The following is a 24,712-nucleotide window of genomic DNA, read 5'->3' as shown; positions in this document are numbered from 1 at the left end:
TGATTCATGGACAAAAATCAGCAATCCAATTTAGCGACTTGTTAGGAATCAGGAGAGTGAATATGATGGGACACAATAGCTTGGGATTAATTACAATTTTTCTTAGAGTTATCATATTATAAATTATTGACCCATGCGGATCTGAACAAAATATCAACAGTAAGATAGCATTGAAACCTAGAGAAAGGACAACATTAACTGGTTAGAGAGTGAACCAGGATGGAATCAAAAATCACAGTAGCATTCAGGACACAACCATGACAATAGTAGTGTCCCTTAACTATGTAATTTAGCATTTGAATGAATAAAAGAATTGGAATACTTCTGGGCCCCAAGGGAATATTGTAGCATAAAAATTTGTCTAAAAGTAAATCATTATTTGGGAGTTGTTATAGCCTAGTAGGATTAAAAGTGTACAATAAGTGAACTTGGTTATTAATTAGAGTTTGTGTAACTTTTTTTCTTTTGCATTAATTGATGAGATTTTTCCAAAACCTAGCTTAGCTTGCTTAGGTAGGCTTGTTTATAGGTATAGCATGGGTGACTGGGAGTGCTAGGCATCTCCCACTTCTTTTGCATTCTTATCATATGAACTCTCTCAGTCATGTCTTTCCTCTCTTGATCTTCCATCTTTCTTGAGTAGCTCTCTTGATTAATGGAAAATGTATTGTTTAAACTTTAGCCTATCAGCTAGTCTTGAATGGTATTGTGAGTATCAATATTGTATTACATTTTGATTGCTTTCTTACTTATCGTAAAAATCTAACATGATATAAAATCCATGATGTTTTAGCCTACCACATTTCTCCAATTTCTTAGAGCCCCAAGTTTGGACAGCTACTATCTCAATGTGAGATAGCTTTGGTAACAAAACAATATTTTTTGTTACACAATTGCATCTAAAAAAGCTTGGAAAAGTCACTTTCAACTTTCATTTAATTTAAGTCCCAAGTAAAGAAGCTGAAATTGTTAGAAAGGCCAAGGTTGTGCATTAACTATACCAGGTCACTCGTCCTGGCCTGTGGAATTCGAACTAGTGGCCAGGGTTGTTGCACCAAAAGATCGACCTGTTTGAAGAATGTCATGGTAATGTTTGAAGAATGTGTTGAAGGGTGTGAGCTGGAAATGTCGAAAGTAAGATATAATTCACTGGATGAACAAAATAATAGCCAAACACAGAAGTGTATGCCAACAGAAAGATATAACAATTTATTGTCAAAACTCAAAATATTACATTTGCAAAAACAAGGATGGTGCTCTAATTTGCTAGATCTAAGCCAAGAAATACACAAACGGAATAGGGTAAGGGTTGAATACTATCAAAACTGAAATAGCCAAGTAGCAAAGATCTTTCACTTCCGAAATGGTGAATAATATGGAATTCCAACAAGAATTTGCAGTACAAAAAAATAATCCAAATCATATGGTAACAACTTCCTACATGTTGTACTTAAATATCCTTCGAAGGAACTCCCAAGAGTTCACAAAGACAGTTGACAAAAACACTTATGAATGCAAACAAAATAAAAATGGGTCCAAGATATACTAATCAATCGGCCCATAAACAAAGTTTTCATCATTTTTTAATTTTATGACGGGGACATTACAACCCTCTCGTCCCTAAATTTGTTTGTCCTCAAGCAAACACAATGTTGGATGCTAAAGAATGCGTTCTCCCTCCCAAGTAGCATCGTCCAGCGGTAAGTGCTTCCAACATACCAAGTATTCCTTCATGGTACGGCTCCACAATATCTTCTCCCACACATCAGTGATCTTGACCGGTTCCAACACAAGCTTCCCTTCTTCATTGAGCAGTAGAAGATCTATGGTTACTTTGATGATCATCCCCACAGCTTCCTTCAGGCAGGAGACATGAAAGACATTGTGGATGTGACTCCCTTCTAGCAGTTCAAGTTCATAGGCAACTTCACTGATATGGCGAGTTGGTAAGGACCATTAAAACATGCCCTCAATTTGTCTTTCCTCTTTGCCTTCAATGATGATTGCCTGTATGGCTAGAGTTCGAAATAGACCAGATCACCCACCTCGAAACTTCTCTCAATTCGATGTTGATCAGTGTTGATTTTATGCCCTTTGTATGTTTTCTCTCAAGAATCTTAGAATGCCTTGCCTTCCTAAAGCCAGTCTTTTGCCCTACGTGCACGACTATTGCCCATAACTATGTCCATAAATGAAAGGGGTTCGTACCCGTTGAGTGTTGTGAAGGGTGCCATCTCAATAGACATGTAGTTAGTTGTGTAGTAACAATAATCCCCCAAATGCAACCATTTGGCCCAGGCTCTTTGTGCTGAAACATAGTTCTGGAGGTATCCTTCCAACCACTTGTTCACAATTTTTGTTTGTTTGTCGATCTAAGGGTGGTAGCTAGTGCTTGCCACCAATTCTATTCCTGCCAACTAAAATAATTGTCCAAAAGATACTGAGAAACTGACCATCCTTGTCACTAACAATGTTTCAGGGCAACTCGTGCAGACGAAAAACTTGCTTTAAAAATTAGTCGGCTACTATGCAGCTTGAAAATTTGAGAAAATGGTGAAGTGTAAATACTTTGTCAATCTATCAACCACCACAAAGATACAATCCCTTCCATTTACCATAGGAAGTTTCATACTGAAATCCATAGAGATACTTTCCCACTTTCATTCTGGTATCGGCAAGGGTTGTAATAGTCCGACAGGTAAGGTGTGTTCGGAATTGTTTTGCTAGTATACTGCACATTCTCATACGTACTGTAAAATACCATCTTTAAGTCCCTTCCACAAGAACCTATCCCCAAGTTGTCTATAGGTCTTGAGAAACCCTCAATGTCCAGCTAAGGGTGAAGCATGTATTTCCTTCAGGATTCTCTGCTTCATTTTGGACTCAAGCACTAAGTATATCTGATCCTTATAATAAATAATGTCATCCACCACCTTGTATCGATCGTCCTGAGAGTCGCCATCCATTAGCTTATATGCAAATGTGTTTTTAGAATATTCCGCCAATAAATGTGCTTTCTAATCAGCTGAAATCTGAGATAGTAAACAAAGGGCGTGTTCTCTAGACAAAACAGTTGCAACCACATTATTCTTTCCCTTTAAATATTCAATGTCGAAATCAAAAGCTTGAATCTTACTTATCCATTTTTGTTGTCTCTCATTTAGATCTCGTTGCTCTAGAAAATATCTCAAACTATTATGATCAGTACAGACAAAAAACTTGGCACCCACCAGTTATTGCCAAAACTTGGTCAGGGCGGGCACAATAGCCAACATTTCTTTATCATAGATGGAATATAAGCACTCCACTTATGTAAGTTTACTACTCTCATAGGTTATCAGGTGTTTATACTACATAAGTCTGGTACCAATGCCTTCTCCAAAAGCATCACACTCCAGAATGAAAGGTTGAGTGAACTTCGATAAAGCCAGCACTGGGATTGCACAAGTACTAATTGATTCCTTTAACCTGTTGAAAGTATGTTGTGCATTTTAGTTCCACAAGAAGGATCCCTTCTTAGTCAAGTCCATCAAGGCTGCACTGAGTTGAGAGAAACCCTTCACAAATCTTCTATGGTAAATGTATAACCCCAAGAATCCCCTCAACTCTGAGAGTGACTTTGGTGTGGGCCAATCAAGGATAGCCTAAATCGTTTCTTGGTGAACTTGAACTCCGTATTACTAACATGCCCTAGGTAAATATCTCTATCATCCCAACTCACGCTTCAACTGCTTGGCAAACAATAACTATGCTTCTACAATTTCAAGAACTTCATCAAAGTAAAGATGTTCTTCCCATGTTTTATCGTAAATGAGGATGTCATCAAAAAATACCAACAAGAACTTACAAAATTGTTTGTTGAAGATGTGATTCATGCAAGACTGGAAAGTAACTGGTGCATTCGTCAATTCGAAGGGCATGACTAGGAACTCATAATGCCCGTAGTCACAACGGAAGCTGTCTTTTCCACATCTTCTCGCATGCAGATATGATGGTATCGGAAAGGAAGATCTATTTTCGAGAAATAAAGTGCACCATGCAACTCATCTAACAATTCATCAATCCTATGGATAGGGTATCTATTTTTTATTGTTTTCTTGTTTAATGCATGGCAGTCCACACACATGTGTAACGTCTCGTCCTTTTTCACCAACACCATTGATGATGCAAAAGGGCTAGTGTTGGGATGAATCAATCCCTTCTCGAGCGGCTCCTAAATTGTCTTCTCTATTTCATCTTTGAATTTTCTAGGGTGGCGGTACGGTGTAGTGATAATTGGTTTGGCGTCGACTTCCAATTCTATGATGTGCTCGAAACCACAATGGGAGGTATGCCAGGAGGAATATCTACAAAAACTCTATCATGTGTATTCAAGATGGCCTGAAGCTCGTCATCTCAATATGCCCATTGCCCTTTTTGGTTCCATCAAAACAAAGCAGTGTGCAGCCCACACAATGTCATCATGCAGAAAATGGCCTCCATCCATTGAGCAGAAACTTCCTTTGGCCCTTCATTGGCCATCCCCCTGAGAACAACCTTCTTTCCATCTACAACAAAAGTGAAGTCCATATGTTTGAAGCTCTATGTATATTTATCCAATGACTTCATCCACTGTATGCCCAGAATGACTTCTATATCATCTAGGTCCACTATAAAGAAATCCCCCGTCACTGTGTAATTAGCCATGGTGATACTCAGTTGAGGAACAAGGTGTGTGAAGGGTATAAGTGTTTCTCCAACGACTTTGACTCGGAATCTTGCATGAGCCTTTGTAGGTAGACCTCTACATTTCACCAAAGAAGAGTTTATAAAGTTTAGGGTGGCTCCTTTATCCAACATCACAATGACCCTTTGTCCTTGAAGGGATCCTCGTACTTGAAACATTGTACACCTCGAGCTCCCAACCAAGGCAATGGTTCCTCCACGTCGTACTAGTGTGGCGATATTCTATATACGGTTCAAGCTAACCATTTTGGAGTCCTACTATGGGTGACCACCCCCTGTGGGTAGATTCTCCTCCTTATCATCGCCATCAAACACAACCTCAATGAAGTGTATTTTCCCCTTATGGAGGCATTTGTGCCCAGGCTCCCACAGTTCCTTGCAAATGAAACATAATTTCTTCCTCCGGAGTTCCTATCTAGTAGCTTCGTCCAACGAAGGCTTCTTCAGCAGAGGTTTGTTATCTTTTTGTCCCTTGGAATCAATGGTGGTTTGGAGTGAGAGTAACCTCAATACGATGATGTCGAAGGCAATGCCATACTTCACGCCTTCTTGATAGCCTCTGAAAGGGTAGTAGGATTGAAGCTCTTAAACCAACCCCTCAGTGGTTCTGTCAGTCCATCCATGGAGAGTACTATCTGCCACCTTTCAAAAATGCCTATAACCATAACAGAGAGTTCTAAAACTCTATAATGTGCTGGTCGATTGAACCTGTCTGCCTTAACTATGCCAACTCTTTAAAATTCAATTTTGAATCTTTACCATCAAATCTATCAATCTTTTAATGAATTCCGCAAAAGCATTCACTTGGTCATGTCCCAATGTAATGGTGTCATGATGTCACCATTCATGCGCTACTCCCTCCAAGTGGAGAGCTCCAAATTTAATTGCTTCCTCTTCTAGCATCAGTTCATGCTGGAAGTAAGTATTGGCCTTCATTACCACACCTAGGCAAATACAGATCCAGATCCATCAAATGGTGACACACTCATTTTACTCAACTTCCATCTCAAGTCGTCATTAAAATATCCTCAGTTTCCACCTCCGAAATATCGCATTCTTAATTATGCGTAATCTTTGTACGGTATATCCTCTTCCAAGTTTGCATTCTTCCAACCTTCTTTTAATTGCTCTTGAATTTCCTCGAAGGTTGGTTGCCTTCCTCCGTGCAGTACCTCCACCCATGAAGGGAAAGTTGGCATGGCGGATCGAGAGGGCGCTAGATGAGGACTTGCCTTTCTTGAGACTAAATCAGCACTATGACCATTTTGTTCGCCAGAGATCTTATTTTCCACTAGTTTCCAAAGATTTTCTTCCATAAGACACTGAATGTCATTGATCTGTGCCTAATTAAGCGATAGATCCCTCAATAGTGCTATGACTTCAACAGGAGTGGGTTCTTGATCTGCCATTTTATCAATTGAGTGGGATCCCCATCGTTTCCAACTATAACTTTCATTCATTATTCATAGGCTGGTAGGATCACTCGCTCTGATACCATTGTAATATTCCCAATGACACATCCGAATTTTTCCTGAGGGAAACACCCAAGGGAAATTACTAGAGGGAAATACTCGAGGGAAATTACTAGAGAAAAACACCCGAGGGAAAGTCCCCGATAGAGAACACACGAGGAAAGCACTCGAGGGAAACACCCAATGGAGAACACTCGAGGAAAGTACTCAATAGAGAACACCTGAGGAAACCAATGGAGAACACTCGAGGAAAGTACCTGATGGAGAACACCCGAGGAAAGTACCCAATGGAGAACACCCAAGGAAAGTACTCAATTGAGAAAACCCCAAGAAAGTATCTAATGGAGAAAACCCAAGGAAAGTATCTAATGGAGAACACACAAGGAAAGTACCCAAGGGAAAGCTTTGATGCCACCATAATGCTTAAAGAATGTCACGGTATTGTTTGAAAAATGTGTCGAAGGACGTAAGCTAAAAATGTCAACGAGGAGATATAATTCACTGAATGCACCAAATAATAACCAAACACAGAAGCGTATGGCAACAAAGAGATATAACAATTTATTGCTGAAACTCAAAATATTGTATGTGCAAAAACAAGGATGGTGCTACGATTTGCCAAATCCAAGACAAGAAATACACAGATGGAATAGGGTGAGGGTTGAATCCCACCGAAACTAGAATAGCCAAACAGGGAAGATCTTCCACTTCTGAAACGGAAAATAATACAAAATTCCAACAAGAATTTGCAGTACAAATAAAAAATCCAAATCATATACTAACAACGTCCTACAAGTCGTACTTAAATGCCCTTCGAAGGAACTCTCGAGGGTTTACAAAGAGAGCCGACAGCAACACCTACGGATGTGAATAAAATAGAAATGGGTCCAACATATACTAAATCAATCGGCCGATAAACAAAGTTTTGATCATTTAGTTATTTTATGACGGAGGCATTATAGATACTGCACAATTTTTCTTTTCAACGCATTCTTTAAATTGTACAAAATTATAAATTTATCACCACCACCTTATACATATAAGGGCTGAATTATGAGTGCTATGCCTATGTTTCAAGACAATGAATTAAATCTCATCTAACTTGTTTATTCATTGTTTTTTATTCAAGGAGTCCCAGAGTCTATCCACCTTTCTCACCTTCATTGATCAAAGGTGTTTTCCCTCTACCTACAGGAGGCCATTAGACTTTGGCACCACTCGCTTCAGCGTCACACAAATTTGCAGCCCAATCATCTTATCACATCCTTTGTGCTTCCCTCCACATATGGCACTAGGTGTCAGATTGATCCCTCTTCTAGTAATTCCAGGTCTGTGAGACCTTGAAGGGGCGTTTTTCCCGCAGCAATCTTCCTCATTCACTCAAAATGCTCAAAGACAGTCGAGCTACGCACTCCTCCTATGGCTTACCCATCCGTTTTTGGGTTCTTTTTTGGGGCACCAAATGTCTACGACATTCTGAGGATTCCCTTGTTGGGTCCTTCCCCATTTCTCTCCTCTCTTCTCCTGCAATCCTCGTTTTCCTTTCTTCTTTTTCGACCTACCATGTTCTGTAGGCATGTTGTTTTTTTCATTGTTTAATTGTTTTAGATTTATTTCTTTGTGCACCGTCGAGTGTTCCTACAATGGTATGGCTCCCCAATTTGTTTTTTGCAGTCCCTCTAACCTCCTTTGTGGTCATTTTTTGGACATTAATAATTTTATCTTAACATCTCACATTAATCAAAGCAAAAATTATCAGCGCACCCAGGTCAAAACCCTGGTGCACCTGGTGCAGGTGCGTCACGCACCCAAGCACCCCCGCCAATCGCTTTTCCGCCACCGCACCAATCGAGCACCCGGGTGGGACGTGGTGCTCGAGTGCTTCCTGGGTGCGCGGGTGGGCCTCGGGTGCTCGCGGGGTGCGCCAAGAAGAGGCCCAAAAAAGTTTTAAAAAACAATAGTTTTTGCATTTTTTTTTGTTTTTGTTTTTTAAGTATGCTAACCCTAATTCGGTGTGGGTCCCATGTGGTCTATTTGAAGGCTTAATAAGACCAATAGATCTCATTTTCATTTCACCATTTTGGAGCAGCAAGGAGCTAAGTGAGAAAGAGTGTTTGGAAGAGCTTGTGAGAGATTAGTGGGTGGTTTTGCAAGGGATTGCAAGCTCAAGAGGAGCAAGAGGAGCAAGAAAGTTTGATTTGGCAAGTGTCTCCTCAAGTTCAAGCCTTCAAGGTAGGGTTTTTTTTTTTTTACTTAGTTTTTTTTGTTTTAAAAATCAATTTATAATTTTTAAATTTAGTATTTAGTATTTAGTATTTAGTTTTACTAAGTTACTTTCAAGTTTCAAGATTCAAGAATGAAACTTGAAACTTGAAAGTAACTTAGTAAAACGTTTCAGCATATGCTATATTGCCATATTTTTATTTAGTATTTACTTTTAGTATTTAGCTTCATTTTTTAATACTTCAAATTTTTAAATAGTAAATGCTAAAATTAAATAGTGAAGTTTTAAGTTTTAAATTATTTTTACTTGGGCTGAAATGTATCATGATCATTTTTATAATTTTATTTTCATTTTGTGAAATGCAGTTTTATAAATGGCTTCTAGATCCAACCAAAGTGCAAAAGACATGGAAATTAATGAGCCAAGTGCATCTGATTATGAGCCTGAACCTGAGCCTGAAGGAAGTGATCATGGGCTGATATAGGTGGTCAATCTGAGCCCTTATGTTGCACCAGGGGTGCCTTCTACTAATTGTCCTTCAGAGATTTTGAGGAAGTATGCTAGGGGTCCTTATGACCCAAAGTCCCCTCTTAAACAGTTTTCTACAAAACTTACAGGCACTACACCTTCAGGGGGTGGCACACGCAAATGGAAGTGCAATATATGTGGAGCAGAATGGTTTGGCAACATTACAAGAGTTAATTCACACCTCCTTTTTTGGAGTGGCTATGGTGTGAACCCATGCATGTTCTTGTCAAATCCTGAGAATGTCAAATACAGAATTGAAGTGAATAAACTATGGGGCATTCTTGATGATAGTGTTGTTCCAGTGCTTAGATCTTTGTCTGCTAGGCAACAGGTACAACATATACAGCAGTTATAGGGGCAACGAGATACATCTACTCGTATCTTGCATCAGAGAGCAGGGACTATGTCACCTACACCATCATTCTCCTCACCTACACACAGTTTAGCAGGGGACAGCAATAGGGGGAAACGGAAAGCAACTACAAGTCGTACTGATAGTAACCACATTGCTCATTTATTTAACATGCATGCAAGAGACCGGTTAGATTGTGTTGTTGGTGATTTCTTCTTTGCCAATGGCATCTCTACACCTATGGCTCAACCTCCCTATTTTGTGAGGATGACGACCATGGCAGTGAATGAGGGAGAGCCATCATATGTGCCACCAGGTGACCACAAGCTGAGGACTACAGTGTTGGATAGAGCCTATGACAAGGTTGGGCTCTTGATGGAGCAAATGAAAGCATGTTGGATGGAGTCAGGTTGCAGCATTATCATGGATGGGTGGATGGACATTAGTCATCGTCCACTCACAAACATTATGGTTATATGCACGGAGGGCCCATATTTTTTGAAGGCAGTTGATTGTTCAGGGCATCGTAAAGATGTTGATTTTCAATTTCATGTGCTTAGGTAAGCCATTAAGGAGGTTGGACCACAAAATGTGGTCCAAGTTGTGACAAATGCAGCACATGTGTGCAAAGTTGCAGGAAGGCTTGTTGAGACAGCTTATAGGCATATTTGGTGGACTCCATGTTGTGTGCACGCCATGAACAATGCACTCAAAGACATGGGGAAAATAGAGTGGATTAGAAAGGTGGTTAATGATGGGAGAGAGGTGCAGATGTTTATCTGTAATTACCATACATCACATGCACTTTTCAGGAGCTTCGCAAAGAAGCAATTCCTGAAACTAGTTGAGACCAGGTATGCATCATATTATATTCTCTCAGAGAGAATGATTGAGTTGCAAGAGCCATTGCAACTCATGGTTATGACACAAGAATGGAATCGATGGCCTGAAACCATAACAGAGCAAGGGAGGGTAAAGGAGACAGTGAAGAGTGATCAGTTTTGGAGTGATGCAAAATACATAGTCTCCATCATTACTCCAGTGTTTTAGGTGATCAAATATGGAGATGCAAATTCACCTAGCCTTGAAGAGGTTTATGAGTGCATTGATTCCATGCTTGGGCAGATGAGGGTTGTTGTGCGTGAGAGAGACCCCACTCTAGAATTCTATATAGAGCACATTGAGCCTATCATTCACCGTAGGTGGGAGAAGTTGAACACTCCTTTGCACATGGTTTCCTATGCACTGAACCCAAAGTGGTACATACCTAGGCCTGGTAGAGTCACACCACTTCAAGATGATGAGGTGAAGAATGGGTTCTTTCAATGCATTGCCAAAATGTATGATACTAAGACTGCTAGTGAGATTCGCACCGAGTGGTCTGAATTTGCTAGTCTTTTAGGTAATCCTTAAATCTTGATTCAATGCTCTAAACTCTTTATAATTATAAGTTCTTTTAATAATTAATTGTTACTTTACTTATAAGTTATAACTTTATTTAAGTTATTTATAATTTTAATATTATGTTGTAAACTTTAAAACTTGTAACTTGTTGGATACTTGGATATTGCAAAGGTGGATCTCAAAACCATGGCACAAAAGAATCCCATTTTGTGGTGGAAATGTCATGGGTCACAAAAGTTAAAGATCACCTCACTAGCCATTCGACTGCTTTCTCAGGTTTGTAATACTAATAACTAATTCCAGCCTTTTACAATCTTAACTTGAAGAGTTTTACTTTGCTGATTTTAATTTATGATTCATTGATTCAATAATTATTAATCATCGATTTACCATTTATCATTTGTTACAAATTGTATGAACATTTGTTTGTAACTTGTAAGTTGTAACTTTCAACTTTGTTATCTCAGGTGTCTAGCTCCTCAGCTGCAGAGAGGAATTGGTCCACCTATAGCTTCATTCACTCTGTTAAGAGGAACAGACTTACCTCTAAGAGAGCGGAGATGTTGGTTGTTGTACATGGTCACTTGCGGCTCAAAGATCGCAAGACACACGAGTACAAGGAGAGTCCTGCAGCATGATGGGATGTGGAGCCAGAGGATCCAGTTCAGATTGATGAGGATGCTGATGCAGAAGCCAATGTAGGGCTAGTTGGTGTTCCTTTAGAGGATCAGGATCTTACCCATGAGGAGTCTAGTAGTTCCAGTGATGAGGACTTCGGCATAGGGGATGATTAGAGAGCACTTGAGATGATTCCATTCTCATTATTGGCATTTTGTCATTTTGTTGATTATACTCACTTTGATATGGCTATGATACATTATTATTATTTCACTGTTTCATGCTATTCGGCTCATTGTCATCATGAGCATCTTTATCATATATGATATTCATAAAATCATATTTGAACAATGAATTTTGAATCTTACATCTTGAACTAAGTTAATTTGTCAAATGGTCATTAGTAATAGTAATGGTTATGAAATTTCAAGTTTCAAGTTTGAACTTATGGTTTGTGAATCACATTTTAATTTTCTCTATTCATTGTAGTCTAACTATATTTGGTATGTTAATGTTACATTGTTATATAATATATTGAAGTATCATTTCATAATTAGCATTTTCAATCATATATTTAATAATATGATATATATACTATGCAACCCCCTTCCCCCACTCCCTCTCCTCCCCCCCCCCCCCCCAAACCCCCCCTCCACTCCCCCGCCGCCGCACCCCCGGCATCCCCAAATTGAGGCTTTTTTTTCCCGCACCCGAAACTCATCCCAACGTTCCCCCGCACAGCCGCACCCCTGCGCCGGGGTAACACTGAAAATTATTAAAGAAATGTCATCATTTTAAATGTCTTTCTATCCTTGGTCACTTCGGATTTTCTAGCGTACTAAAAAAAAATTGGAAATAAAACAAAATCTAGAGATTTTTTTTAAGTGCCAATTCATAACAAAATTTGTAGAACTCATCGATACATAAATTGGCAACTATTTAATTTCATTAACTTCAGATGCCTTAGTGATCCTTCATACGGGCATCTAAAAAACTGTAAATACTCTAACGTAAAGAACACAACTTTTCTTATGTTGTTGCAGCCTATCTTCCTCCTCAGGCAACATCCGTTCTAATTCGTTTCAAATACAAATACCTATTCCATCTTATCTTGTTCTTCAGCCATAAAACATTGCCATTACATTATACTGCAATCAAATCTATACTGTAATCATGCCCATTTTGAATCAGCACAGACACCTAAAACCATCAAAGATTCTCACATCTTTATCATTGCCTTGTCTAAAATATACCAAGGGCCTTCACGCCATTGCAGCCCTAATTTCTTCCCACTCTTCTCTGTTGCACAGCCAAACCAAATGGTTATTGCTTCGATACCAAATGTTGGTGATAGATATGAAGATTTGTTTTTCTTATTCGACAACATTAAGAGAGTTGCACCTGAACAACAGTTACATTGTAAAACAATTATGATACGTCATAGCTGCAGACAGTTATGCTAATAATGTATTATGTACACCAAAAAAATAACTGCAAAAGATTTTTGAAAAACAAAGACAGCCCTAATCTATAAGAAAGTGCACACAAAACCTTGAAAAAGACAGCCATTGGACGTGTGCAAGCAAAGAACCATAGGAAAAATAAATTAAAAAATTGTTGGCTTTAAGAACAAGTGCACAGGTTCTACAGAATTGTGGACTAGAATGCAGCTCTCAGAAAAACATTGAGAATTGTATCAGTAACTTACAGGCAAAAAAGTTTCAGAACTGAGACAAGTGGGCAGTAAAAAGCAAAAAAGTTCATAAAAACACTCCAAAATAATCCACCACACGACCAGAGAAACACAACTTTGAGAGAAGAACTACCAAAAAAAACCTCAAACGATTCCTGCAAAAAAACTTGGTGCTGAAACTGGCCATTTTTTTATTGCAAAAATATCTCCAAATTCTTCTACAATAATTTTTCATTAAAAATTGACAAAAAAAAAAAAAAAAACCTGAAAAATTACCTATCCAGGTATGCCACAAATCGGCCAAAAATATCCAATTGCTCTAATACCATGAAATGGTAAATTGATTGATATTCATTGTTCACATATCAAACAAAGGAAATTAGAAGAAGATCCTTTCATATAGTATTGCTAAACTAATTAAAAAACTCTAAGAACAGAAAGTTAAAACTGACTTAAAGAAAGTTGCTTACATGACCAGTATACTAAATATTACAGTATTACTTTGATATGCAGAACCAATATAATCCACTTCAAAGGCAGCCACATAACCACTTATATTACTTTTTTTCAAATATGTAAAATTTTTATACAGATTTGTAATTTATGGTCATATGACAATATGAACATCTCTTTTGATCTATAAACAAATAAAAAGGTACAAATCAGTTCTGTCCATTCAATTTTATAAATGTTTTTCATTATTTTAAGATAGTGAAAAAAGGGGGCTCTTTCATGTTTGGAAATTTCGCAAACTTCAAGTCAATTTTGGGTGTGTCATGTTTTTCGTGGGTCAGAAGTCTTAAAAGTATGGGTTAAAAAGTAGTCCATTTAATGGCCCAAAATACAGCAGGACAAAGCAAGTTTTGTTAAAAACTATGATTTCTGTAGCAAAGTATGCATAAAAAGTGGTTCAATTGATGCTCATTTGAAGCCCCAATATACAGCAGGAAGTAGCAAGTTTTGTTAAAAAATGTGAAGTGTGTGGCACTAGCAAATCCAATACAACTATTTGCCTCTTCCTATCAAATCAAGACTATGACGAAGTATTTTCTATGCATTTGATAACAGGATTGCGTTAACTAACATGAATGTGATTATTTGTTTGTGGTAGTTGATTGATGTGGTGTAATGTGAACTCTAACACCATGCAAAAAAAAAGACACAAATTTAAAAATGTTAAAATGTTCTTTTCTCATATATGGGTGCATTGGGCTTCCCAAGTCTATTGGAAAAAACATTACTCCAATTTGTGCAGTATGATGAATCCAAGGCTCAAAAAATCTACTGTAGTTCAAGCCCTTGGTGTGATTCATTCTACTAAATACCAGTTGTCTTTCAAGGCATGCTTGGAGTAGTTGCCCTCATGTTCACTTGATATAGCATTTGGTAAGCAAGATAAACAAGTAGGACAAGATAATGGAGCGACCGAAGCTTCCAAAATTATTAAAGGATTAAACAATTTCAGATTAAATTAAGAGCAATTAAAATAACTCAAACATTGTATAAGCATAGCAAGGAGCACAATTTTGTGTCAAAGATGACTTTTTATTACGATAATAGATAATCGTCTATTATTAGTTGATGGTAATCTATTTGTAAACTATTGTAAATATTAGAATGTTTCTAATATTTAGTTAGCTTTAGTTAGCTATAGCTTTTTTAGCTTTCTTTCAGCTAGAATAGAATATTACTATTCTTTATGATCATTTCGTAAGGAAACATCGTTCCATTAATTTGTATACAATGACCTCTTGATCTCTATTAATAACAAGCAAAATATTTCCCAATTACTTTGTAATATGGTATTAGAGCTAATACTCCAAAAAAATTCAATTTTTTTTATAATTTCTTTGTGAAATCATCTGCTACAGAAATTTTCGAAATTATTTATGAAATTTCTCAAAAGTCCATTTAGTGGTTTCTGTTTCTATGAGAAATTCATACCTAATCACATTGCAAATCATTTTATTTCTCAGTACTCGACTAGGGTTTTTCCGAAGAGCAGGTCAGTACTCCACAACTTCACAACTCGAGTCTACTAAATTTTTTGTTGCTCACGCAAGCTAGGGTTTCTCATGCAAAAATCGTGTTTTGTGGTATGGTTTGGTCGTGCGGAAATTTAAACTCTTTGGTCATGTTTTCAAACCATTGTTTGGCTGTCTTTTTCACACACCATCTCTAGTCGCATTTTGTTATAGATCATTCTTTGGTCTCCATTTTTTGGTTTGGCCACCGTTTTTAGACACCAAAGCCAGAAATGGCTAGAGATCATCTACCGTCTACCACAAATCATCATTTTTTTGGCCTATAAACATCATTTTTTTGCAACTTCGACCATTCATGGCCAACCCTAAATTTTGAGCTCGAAGATTTATTTTTATTTCCGATTCTTGGTGGGTTTTTCGAGAGCTCAATTGGTTATCATTAGAATTTTTTGGATACCTGATCCAGAAACTGACAACATATTCCTTTTGGGTTATTTGAGCTCTCTTCTGAGTCACTCTCCAAATTCTCTAGGTCTTCCGTTTTGTTACATCAAAGAACGTGCCTTCACAGATTTTCACGTTTTGTCCTTGAAAAACATGCCATGACATCTCTGACGAACATTTTGCTCGAGCACAACTCCAAATTCAATCCTTGAAATTATGGCACTTGGAAGCAGTGGATCATTGCAATTTTTTAATATCGTAACACCAATCAACTTGTTCTAGGTGTTACAAAGCATCCGACTACTCCTGGTCCTAATCAAAATACTAGGAATCTGCATAATCGAGAGGTGGTGATGCTTCTCAAATTATCTGTGGCTCATGATCAGCTCTCTCAGATTCCATTTGGCAAGACAACTGTCGAGATCCAGACACATCTCAAAGGTCTTCATGAGACTTCTGACAAAAGCAGAGGTTTCTTTTTTAAGAACACTCTATTTTCTATTGTCATGGATGAGTGACCTTGCTCCAAGCACACTTGAATAGGATTCAAGAAATTTGTGATCAGTTGCTACCCATCAGTCACAAGATGGAGGAAGAGGACATTGTGGTTATCACTCTTCGGAGTTTACCAAATTCCTATAAGCATTTTATCAAGACACTCAACATCACGTATTCTGGTGTTGATTTGAAGTTCACTAATCTCTGCACACTTATGCTTTAGCAAGATCGGTGGAAACAACAGTTTGGTAGCAGTTCCAACTCCAACTCCACAGAGCAAGCCTTTGCCGCTAAATCCTTTTAGAAGGATAAAGGCAAGTTTCAACAGCCGTCTCAACAGAAGTCTTCTGCTCCAGCGTTAAATGGCTCCCAGAAAAAGAACATTCAATGCAACTATTGCCACAAGTTTGGGCATATGAAAGTTTAATGTCGGAAACGCTTAGCTACACAATCTAAGAAATCTGTTTCGCAACCCCAACATATAGTGCAAAGCACCTTGAGTAGACAAAATCTGTCTTTTACGCTTTTTGACAGCTTCGTGCTCTGGATAGACTAACCATTAAAGGAAGGTATTACGATAATAGATAATCGTCTATTATTAGTTAATGGTAATCTATTTGTAAACTATTGTAAATATTAGAATGTTTCTCATATTTAGTTAGTTTTAGTTAGCTGTAGCTTTTTTAGCTTTCCTTCAACTAGAATAGAATGCTTCTATTTTTTACAATCGTTTCCTAAAGAAACATCGTTCCATTCATTTGTATGTAATGACCTCTTGGTCTCTGTTAATAACAAGCAAATATTTTCCAATTACTTCGTAATACTTTTCTGCAATATTTTCCTGTTTATGCTCTCAATGTTCATATCTTTAAAGCAACTTTATTTATTTCAAGCAAGTAGCAAGAAGAAATATTATTTTGAGATTTCCAAGTTCTGTAAGGATCAACTGTACAAGGACCAGATTATATCCATGATTGACATAGACAGTTTTGATTTATCAAGAATCAGGTCAAAATGACTAAATCAGTAGCTGTTATGACTGAAAATTTCACACCTAAAATCTTTGCTTTACTCTAGTACTATGATAAAAACCAAATTACACTAGTAAGACTTTTGTGATCAAACAGAATAATGAAAATAAACTACAAAAGAAATCTAAAATCCTCAAAAGTTAAAACTAATGCTGAGAAAAAAATTGGAAAAAAATATGAACAGAATATTAATTAACCTTTTTTTCCTAAAAGAGGCCTGCAGTAATATACAATAAAGATGGCACCAGAAGTCTTACTGAGAGTAGATTTCAGTGGATAGAACTTTATTGTTCTTGAAAAGCAATTTCAGACCAGTACATGTAATTATTAAGTTAAGAAAATATTCTGAGAGTTGTGAATAGACAACTCAGCCCTACAATCTCCAAGCCTACATGGAAGACATATGGTCAAGCTTCATGTCTTTGCCAATAAAAACCTTCTGAAACAGATTCCTCAAAAGTCACGCAAGTTTCCTACAAGTGTGTTAAAAAATATTCTATTATCCCTGCTTTATCCTCCTAAGTAAATCATGACACTGCAATTATTGCGATAGGGCGCAAGCTTTAATGTCAAGTTATCACAACATTAGCTTGTGCCCACAACCTAGAATCATGGATAAGTTCAACAATCAAATAATTTGATTGAGTAGCATGTTGCCGCATGCTGGAAAAATGCTTCTGATACAGTATTATAACATGACAAAATGAACTTCACAAAGCCATAAACAATATTAATGTTATAAATGTTCATTTCTCCACATTACTGGTGTACATAGTACCTTGGGAATCCAATCAGAGCAACACGACCATGACCGTATTTTGTGACTTCAAAACCATCACCAGCTCCACTAGTACCCTGTTCCATTATTAATTGAAATTTTGATAAACATAACAATCAATAGTTAATTTATCAAAAATAGGTGTCAACAATGTAGAATGTGTGACCAATCTGAAAACATGTGAGAACTGAGAAGTAATTAATTGAAACTTTGCATTAAACTAAACAGAATTTAAACAGAGATCATATAAAAGAAGAATTCAAAACAACAAACTGCCAATTGGGCCAAATCTGAACTCACACAGATTTCAATTACTATACAGAAAATAAAGTCTGTTATTTCTGTATATAGTAATAACATGTCTAAAACCTATTAGTTTATAAAATGGGGAAATCTACAAACAAATAATAAAAGCTATATGTAAAATGGGGTTTTTATCCAAATAAAAAGATCTGGACATAAACAAACTTTAAGCAAATTATTATTGTAGTGCATGGTGAGAAATGGAAAATTACAGCTCAAGTTCTGTTGTGCATTTATTATCTGTGGCAGGAAAACATAATGTAAACAAAATTACAATAGCTTGTCTCAATTTCCGTATGCTTAGTTGTCGATGCGTAGCATCCTGCCCCAAAGGCAGAGGCGGATGCATTCGGATGCTGATGCACTGCAGGATGCCCTGTGGATGCGCATCCAGGGCATCTAGATGCCTCCATGCAAAAATCTCCCAGTCAACCTTTTTTTTCCAAAAAACAACTTAAAAGTGCATTTAAACATGTGCAATATATCATTTTAAAAATAAATTGTTTGTTCCTAAACCCTTAAACAGTCCCAAAAGAGGCCATTCATGCCTTTTTCTTCTCATTTTGTTTGCAGCAGTGATTATTTTTAAAAAGGATTGTTTGTAGGGTGTCAAATAGCTTTCACAAAGGAGTTCTAAGCATCTAAGGTAAGCATTTGATCCCATTCTTGAGTCCTTTAATGGTTTTTTTTGAGATTTTGATTTTAAAAATCAGGTTTGAGAAGATAGTTTTCAAGTTTTTTTCCAGTTTTTTAAAGAAATAAAGAAGCAAGTTTAGCTATCTATTTTAACAGTTTTGTATCATTCTTTTGCACTTGTAGGCTTGATGTTCATAGTCATTTTCTAATTTAAATTTATTTATTTTCTTACAACATCAAGAATTTAGATTGGATTGTGCAAGAATGGCCGCTACCGGTAGCCAAAGCCCAATAGCAAGGCAAGGAAACGATAACTTCAAAATTTGATATAGGATCTCCTTTATGGAGACATACCACAAGGTTGTCACAATTAGAGGCGGGTATACATTTGGAAGTGTAATGTATGTCATAGTAAATCATTCAATAGCTCATATTCTCGGATAAAACTTCCTTTTATGGGCCCTTCTAGTAAGGAATGAGAACATGCAAAGGAAGCAAAGATGGCAATGGGATGACTGATGCACAAATAGCAGGAATTATAAGAGAACAAGAATAGACTAATAAATTGGTTAGAAGACCAAAAATATCTTCTTATCAACCTCCATCTGGAAAGAACAAAATGTAATTGCACATTGATCCAATTGTGTCCTCCAAACATCCATTCTACAAGTATCTATACCACAAGAGGAAGAAGAACAAGTAGAAATTATCGATCATAAAAGAGATACAATGGACACGACATTTAAAATAGAGGCAAGAAAACTTGTTGATCAAGCCATTGCACATTGCCTCTATGCAAATTGCACTCCTTTCAACTAGGTGAGATCACCAAATTCAAAGGAGATGGTGAAAGCCATCAATAAAGCACCAACTAATTACACATGTACCAGGTATGAAAAGGTGTACCACCTTATTGCAAAAAGAGAAGACTTCTATAGAGAGATCTAAAAGTGGACAGTATAAAAGAGCTTTTTGAGGGACCAAGACTTCACAATGTGGCCGCCTTGCTAATGCAACTCCACAAAAGAACAGACAGCCTGGAAAAATCCTAGCAGGATATTTAGTGGATCCCCTTTTTGGTCCCATAGACCTTTGGTCTCATGGACGTTAGTAAAATCATTTCATTTTTGTTGTCGATAAATTCTATATTGTAGTCGATGGCTAGAATTGTATCTGAAAGGGCGCATGACGGTTGAGTTACCCCTCGGGAAAGTATATGTACACCGTCTGGAAGGGACTTTGGATAGTCATCATAATCATATTGTAAGCATTGGAGTGCATATTGCGTAAATGAATAAAGTATTTGTTCTGTGTTATACCTTACTACACTACATGCGATAAGTATCTGTTTGCCCTGTACGGTAAACATTTGGCGCCGTTGCTAGTCGAACCTGAAACAAAGGAAGTGTTATGAAGATTAATGCTGAATCTGCTTAATAAAGATCGAAATAAGATAAAAGATAAGGATGAGATATGCACAGCACAGGAAGTATTAATTTTAGCACAATAGGCAGAGCGCAAACAGAAGTTTCAGCAGCTTATTGATGGACACCGAGGGGGTGAAGGAGCACAGATGGAGAGAGTGCATTCACCTAGTAGACCAAGAAGTGTCAAGGAATTGCTCGAAGAAACTTGACAGCGATTGAATTTGGTAGAAGAGACAAGAGAGGAGTTGTTTAATTTGTATATGTTGAGGGTAGAGAATCCAAACAGAAGGGAAGTAACTCACATGGCTCGAAGTGCCGAAGGAGCACGAGCGTGGAGTTAACTCTTCATTCCCAATACACCCGATGAACAAATACAAGCAAAGACTCGAACAACTATGCTTGAGGAAGATCTTTTCTCATCGGGTAACGCGGTTGTCCAAAATAGGGTGGTTGTCCGAAGTAGCGTGGTTTTGCAGAACAACACAGGTGCTCAGAACACCACGGGTACTTAGAACACCATGGGTTCTCAGAATAATGCGGGTACTTAGAATAGCGCGGGTACACAGAAAGTACCATAGAATCAGAAGAAAGTAGCAATGGCAAGACCAAAAGAAAAAATTTCGAAGTTCAACGATGATGGGATGGCAAATCCGATCAAACACTGCAAAACATGCGAAACAATATGGATGGCAAATGGTGTAACAAACCAGGATGACTAGGTCCAACAGTTCTCGACCACCCTACGTGGTGTTGCGATTGATTGGTTTTCAGATGCCGATCCACAAAAATTAACTACATGGACAAAAGTCAGGAAGAAATTCATAGCAAAGCTCCAACTACTAAGCGATGATAATGAAATTGTGGTAGAAATATACAATACGAAGCAAGGAAAGAATGAAACGATCCGTGTGTATGCAAGAAGGTTGAAAATGTCCAACCAACAGATGGAGAGCCAACTAGCAAACTAATTAAAGAAACGATGGTTTGTTGAAGGGCTACGAACGGCACTAAAGAAAAAAATGAAGATTGTACCTCCATCAAGATGCGTATAATCGAGCAATGGATCTAGAGAATGAGCAAAAAACAAGCAAAAAGAAGCACAAATTGTCGAACTCAAATGATTCATCTTCCGAAAGTAGCAGCAACGACGAAGAATCAAGTAAGAAAGTTCAATCGGTGCAAAAAGATATGTTATGGATGATGAAGGAAGTTAAAAATCTAAAAAAAGAACCCTGACTCGATGAAAGGAAAATTGTGGTGTACAAACTATAAGGAGGAGGGCCACACAAAGGGCTCCTGCCCGAAAAACAATTTTGCGATATCTGCCAGATTGCAAGACAGTCCACAAAGGAATGTCCGTTCAATATGAAGTCAAAGGGACACTAGCAAGTGTTACTGGCGCAAGAAGTGTCCACCAAAACAAACACGAACAATGATGCATTCTCGGGAGGATACCGTAACATTAACCGAAATGGACGAGGTGGTAACAATAATAACAACAATGGAGGCTCAAGTAGGATACAGTATGACTTGAGTGGATGGCTGATGATACAATGTCATGCATGCAACCTCTGGGGGCACTTCGCCAGAGATTGTACCACGAAGGAAACACCACAACTCTTATGTAGATGGTGTGGTCTGATAGACTACAAGGATTCAAAATGCCCGAAGCAAGAGGTGAACTTGTTAAGCATCAAAACATGTGATGAGAAGATACTAGCCATCACTTGCAAACAAGCAAAGAAGACAATGTACCTAGATGCAGAGGAAGAGAAGAAGAGGTTGCAGCAAGCACGAACGGAGTTGGAAAAACAAATGGAAACGGAAAAATTACAACCAAAAAGAATTGTCGGCACCTCGAAGAGAAACCTAGCAGAACAAAACATGATAAAGCAAGTAATGCAAATGGAAGTTCCTATGAAATTAAATGACCTTACAATGCCTCAGTTGCGAACAAAACATAATTATGAATAGTTGTGACTCTTCAAAAATATTTTAACTTTGACGAGTTGTGACTTTTCATAGGATTCTGATAATGAAAGGTTGCTACTTTTTTATAGTATTGTGATTATAAAGTGTTGTAACTTTTAGGTAGTATTGTGATTATTAAGTGTTGTGACTTTTCAAAGGATTTTTATCATTAAGTGTTATGATTTTTCCAAAGGATTGTGATTATGAAGAGTTGCGACTTTTCAAAAGGATTGTGATTATGAAGGTTTGCAACTCTTTGAAAAAGGACACAGAAGATAAATAAAATATGGGAGGATTTAAAAACAATTATGCCTAAGAGAGTTGAACTACATCAAAGTAGAGAATTTTAAAAAAACTAAACTAATATATATTGAATGTTGGAAATTGAAGTAATATATATTCTATGAAGGATTATAAAATGAAAAACTAAAGGGAACCAGATGCGTGTTCATTTGATATATCTATTTCATAAATAAATATGAATCATTTACTAGATAAAATTATCAAGATCAAGGATTGAGATGAGAACTTTATAGTTCTCATAGACATATAGATCAATTAAGAACTTGGTAGAGGGCATTCATTAGAATGTTGAGTTTCTTTTAAGAGAAAACTATTAGAAGACATTCATGATTGAATGTCGGGATTCTAAATTGGAACCCAAAGAGAGATTTGTCGAGAATCTCTTAGAGACAACATATATTGTAGTGGTCAAACATATGCATATGTCAAAGATAAGAGACTTGGTTAGAGGTGGGATCTCTACCAAGTAGTGTTGCCAAAGATCTCAAAGAGGCCTAAGGAAAACATTCTTTATATGTTAATTACCTAATTGAGGTACAATTCTCACCAGAGGGTTAGGTGGTTTGAGAAGGATCTCTTCCGAAGGGTCAGGAAGGGTAGTATGGATAGTATTTAGGTTAATAAATACTTAATATAATATTTTTAATGTGTTTCACATACAGTTTTTCTATATTATTCTGACAAATGGTTGTGATAGGCCGACATTGGGGCAAATAACAATAAAGAATTAACAATGTATGGTAGAATTCCACTGGTCTATACGTGTTAATCCGAGAGCGTAAGCTTGCGAAAGGTGTCCGAGCAATATGCCATCAAGGGATGATAGTTGTGAAATGAGGGATTACGAATGCAACTAAAACACTCAACTAAATCTACAAGCAATCAAAACAATTGCTGCGACAGGAACTGTCACTTCCTGACGATACGAAGATCAGAAACAAAACTATGTTCTTGAAATAAAAATAATAATGACAATAATCTATAGATAAAAAAATAATAAAATCATTTCTATATTATATTCTAATTACTGGATGACTAATAAAAAACTCACTAACTGATACGAACATGAAAATATGTTGTGATGATAATCTAAGCAAAAAATATAAATTTATACAAAATAGAATAAGACACTAATGAAATACATCACCATGTTTCACCATGGAGCAGGCCCTTACTCCTGGTTTGCACGGTGGGTAGGAGAAAATGTTGTTTCTACATTGTTTTAATCATGCAAAGTATCCTTTTATTTATGCAATATAATGGCAATGTCCTCCTTTATAGTATTCTGCGTTTTTTACAAGACTGTACACCCTCTACATTATATTGCTTGCTGCTTATATATACGCAGCTGTAATAATATGTACCAGAATAGGTTATGAATAGTTATAATAAGAAATGATAGACGTTGTCACCTCCACATAAAATAACACTAATCATAGATTTGTGACAGCTGGTCTTAGTTCTGTCCAACGTAAAATGATGCATCACGGGTTAGGTTTTTTGTTACATCTCCAAAATGAGTTTGTTTGTTTTAACCACCGTACAAATATTATATGTGGAGATTTGGCCATTAAGGCATGTGGCTGGCTTGATAACATTGCTTACAATACCAAAATAGAATAGTTGGTGAAGAGGGAGTTAGTCCATAAAGCATATCAGCCTCATGTATTATGTGAGAAGTCATTCCACCACAACAACATCTACCCGGAAATGGTATAATTCGGTGGCACATATCAAGAAGATTCCATATTACATTGTATCCTCCAATGATTGGAAGAAAGTGAATGGTAGAGAGTGTTATTGGTTCTTCTTCAACATGCGACGGGAAGAAAGTGTGAAATAAGTGACAAGAACATCTGCACCCATTAGTGAACATGCTGCAATAATAAAGATTAGTAAAAGAAATCAATTAATGTAGTTTCCATATTTTAATCCCAAAACAATATTAAATACTACTTATTTATATTAAACCATATGCAACATTAAAATGGTAAAATGGAACGAAATTGGATGGAAATGGAATAGGGAAGTAAGTAGGAAAGTGTGTAAGATGAATTAAAATATGGTATTAAATAGGTTGTAATTGGCTCTCATCAGGTTGCAGGTTACAAAATTCAAATTTAATCCGAAAGAGGGAACATTACAATGGTATCAGAGCATGATCCTGCCATCCTATAGGGTAAAAGTGGAGGAAAATACTTCATATGGAAGACCAATGTAGAAAGCCAATGAAAACTAGAATAAGATCAATCATTTCAATGAAAACAACCTAAAAATTTAGAATAAAGGACATATACCTTTCCAATCAATAGAAGAAACT

The 24,712-nt window shown here is 37.1% G+C and overlaps 1 protein-coding gene and 1 long non-coding RNA gene across 2 annotated transcripts in view; one reads left to right on the top strand and one right to left on the bottom strand.

Moving 5' to 3' along the window:
- Window positions 1–24,712, bottom strand: part of LOC149541220 (developmentally-regulated G protein 1) — a 192,322-nt gene that overhangs the window by 119,034 nt on the left and 48,576 nt on the right. Inside the window, exon 4 of the mRNA XM_089802231.1 lies at window positions 17,753–17,829. Coding sequence (XP_089658357.1) covers window positions 17,753–17,829 — 77 coding nt within the window. The remainder of the gene's footprint in view (window positions 1–17,752; window positions 17,830–24,712) is intronic.
- Window positions 10,871–11,602, top strand: LOC149541221 (uncharacterized). Its single transcript, XR_016356495.1, has 2 exons — window positions 10,871–10,981; window positions 11,173–11,602. It is a non-coding gene; the product is annotated as an uncharacterized LOC149541221 (long non-coding RNA).

The sequence above is a fragment of the Cupressus sempervirens genome, chromosome 9, assembly GCF_028749045.1.
Source record: "Cupressus sempervirens isolate cs-2001-9-10 chromosome 9, ASM2874904v1, whole genome shotgun sequence".
NCBI classification, from domain to species: Eukaryota; Viridiplantae; Streptophyta; class Pinopsida; order Cupressales; family Cupressaceae; genus Cupressus; species Cupressus sempervirens.
This window is presented reverse-complemented; position numbering and strand designations above follow the sequence as displayed.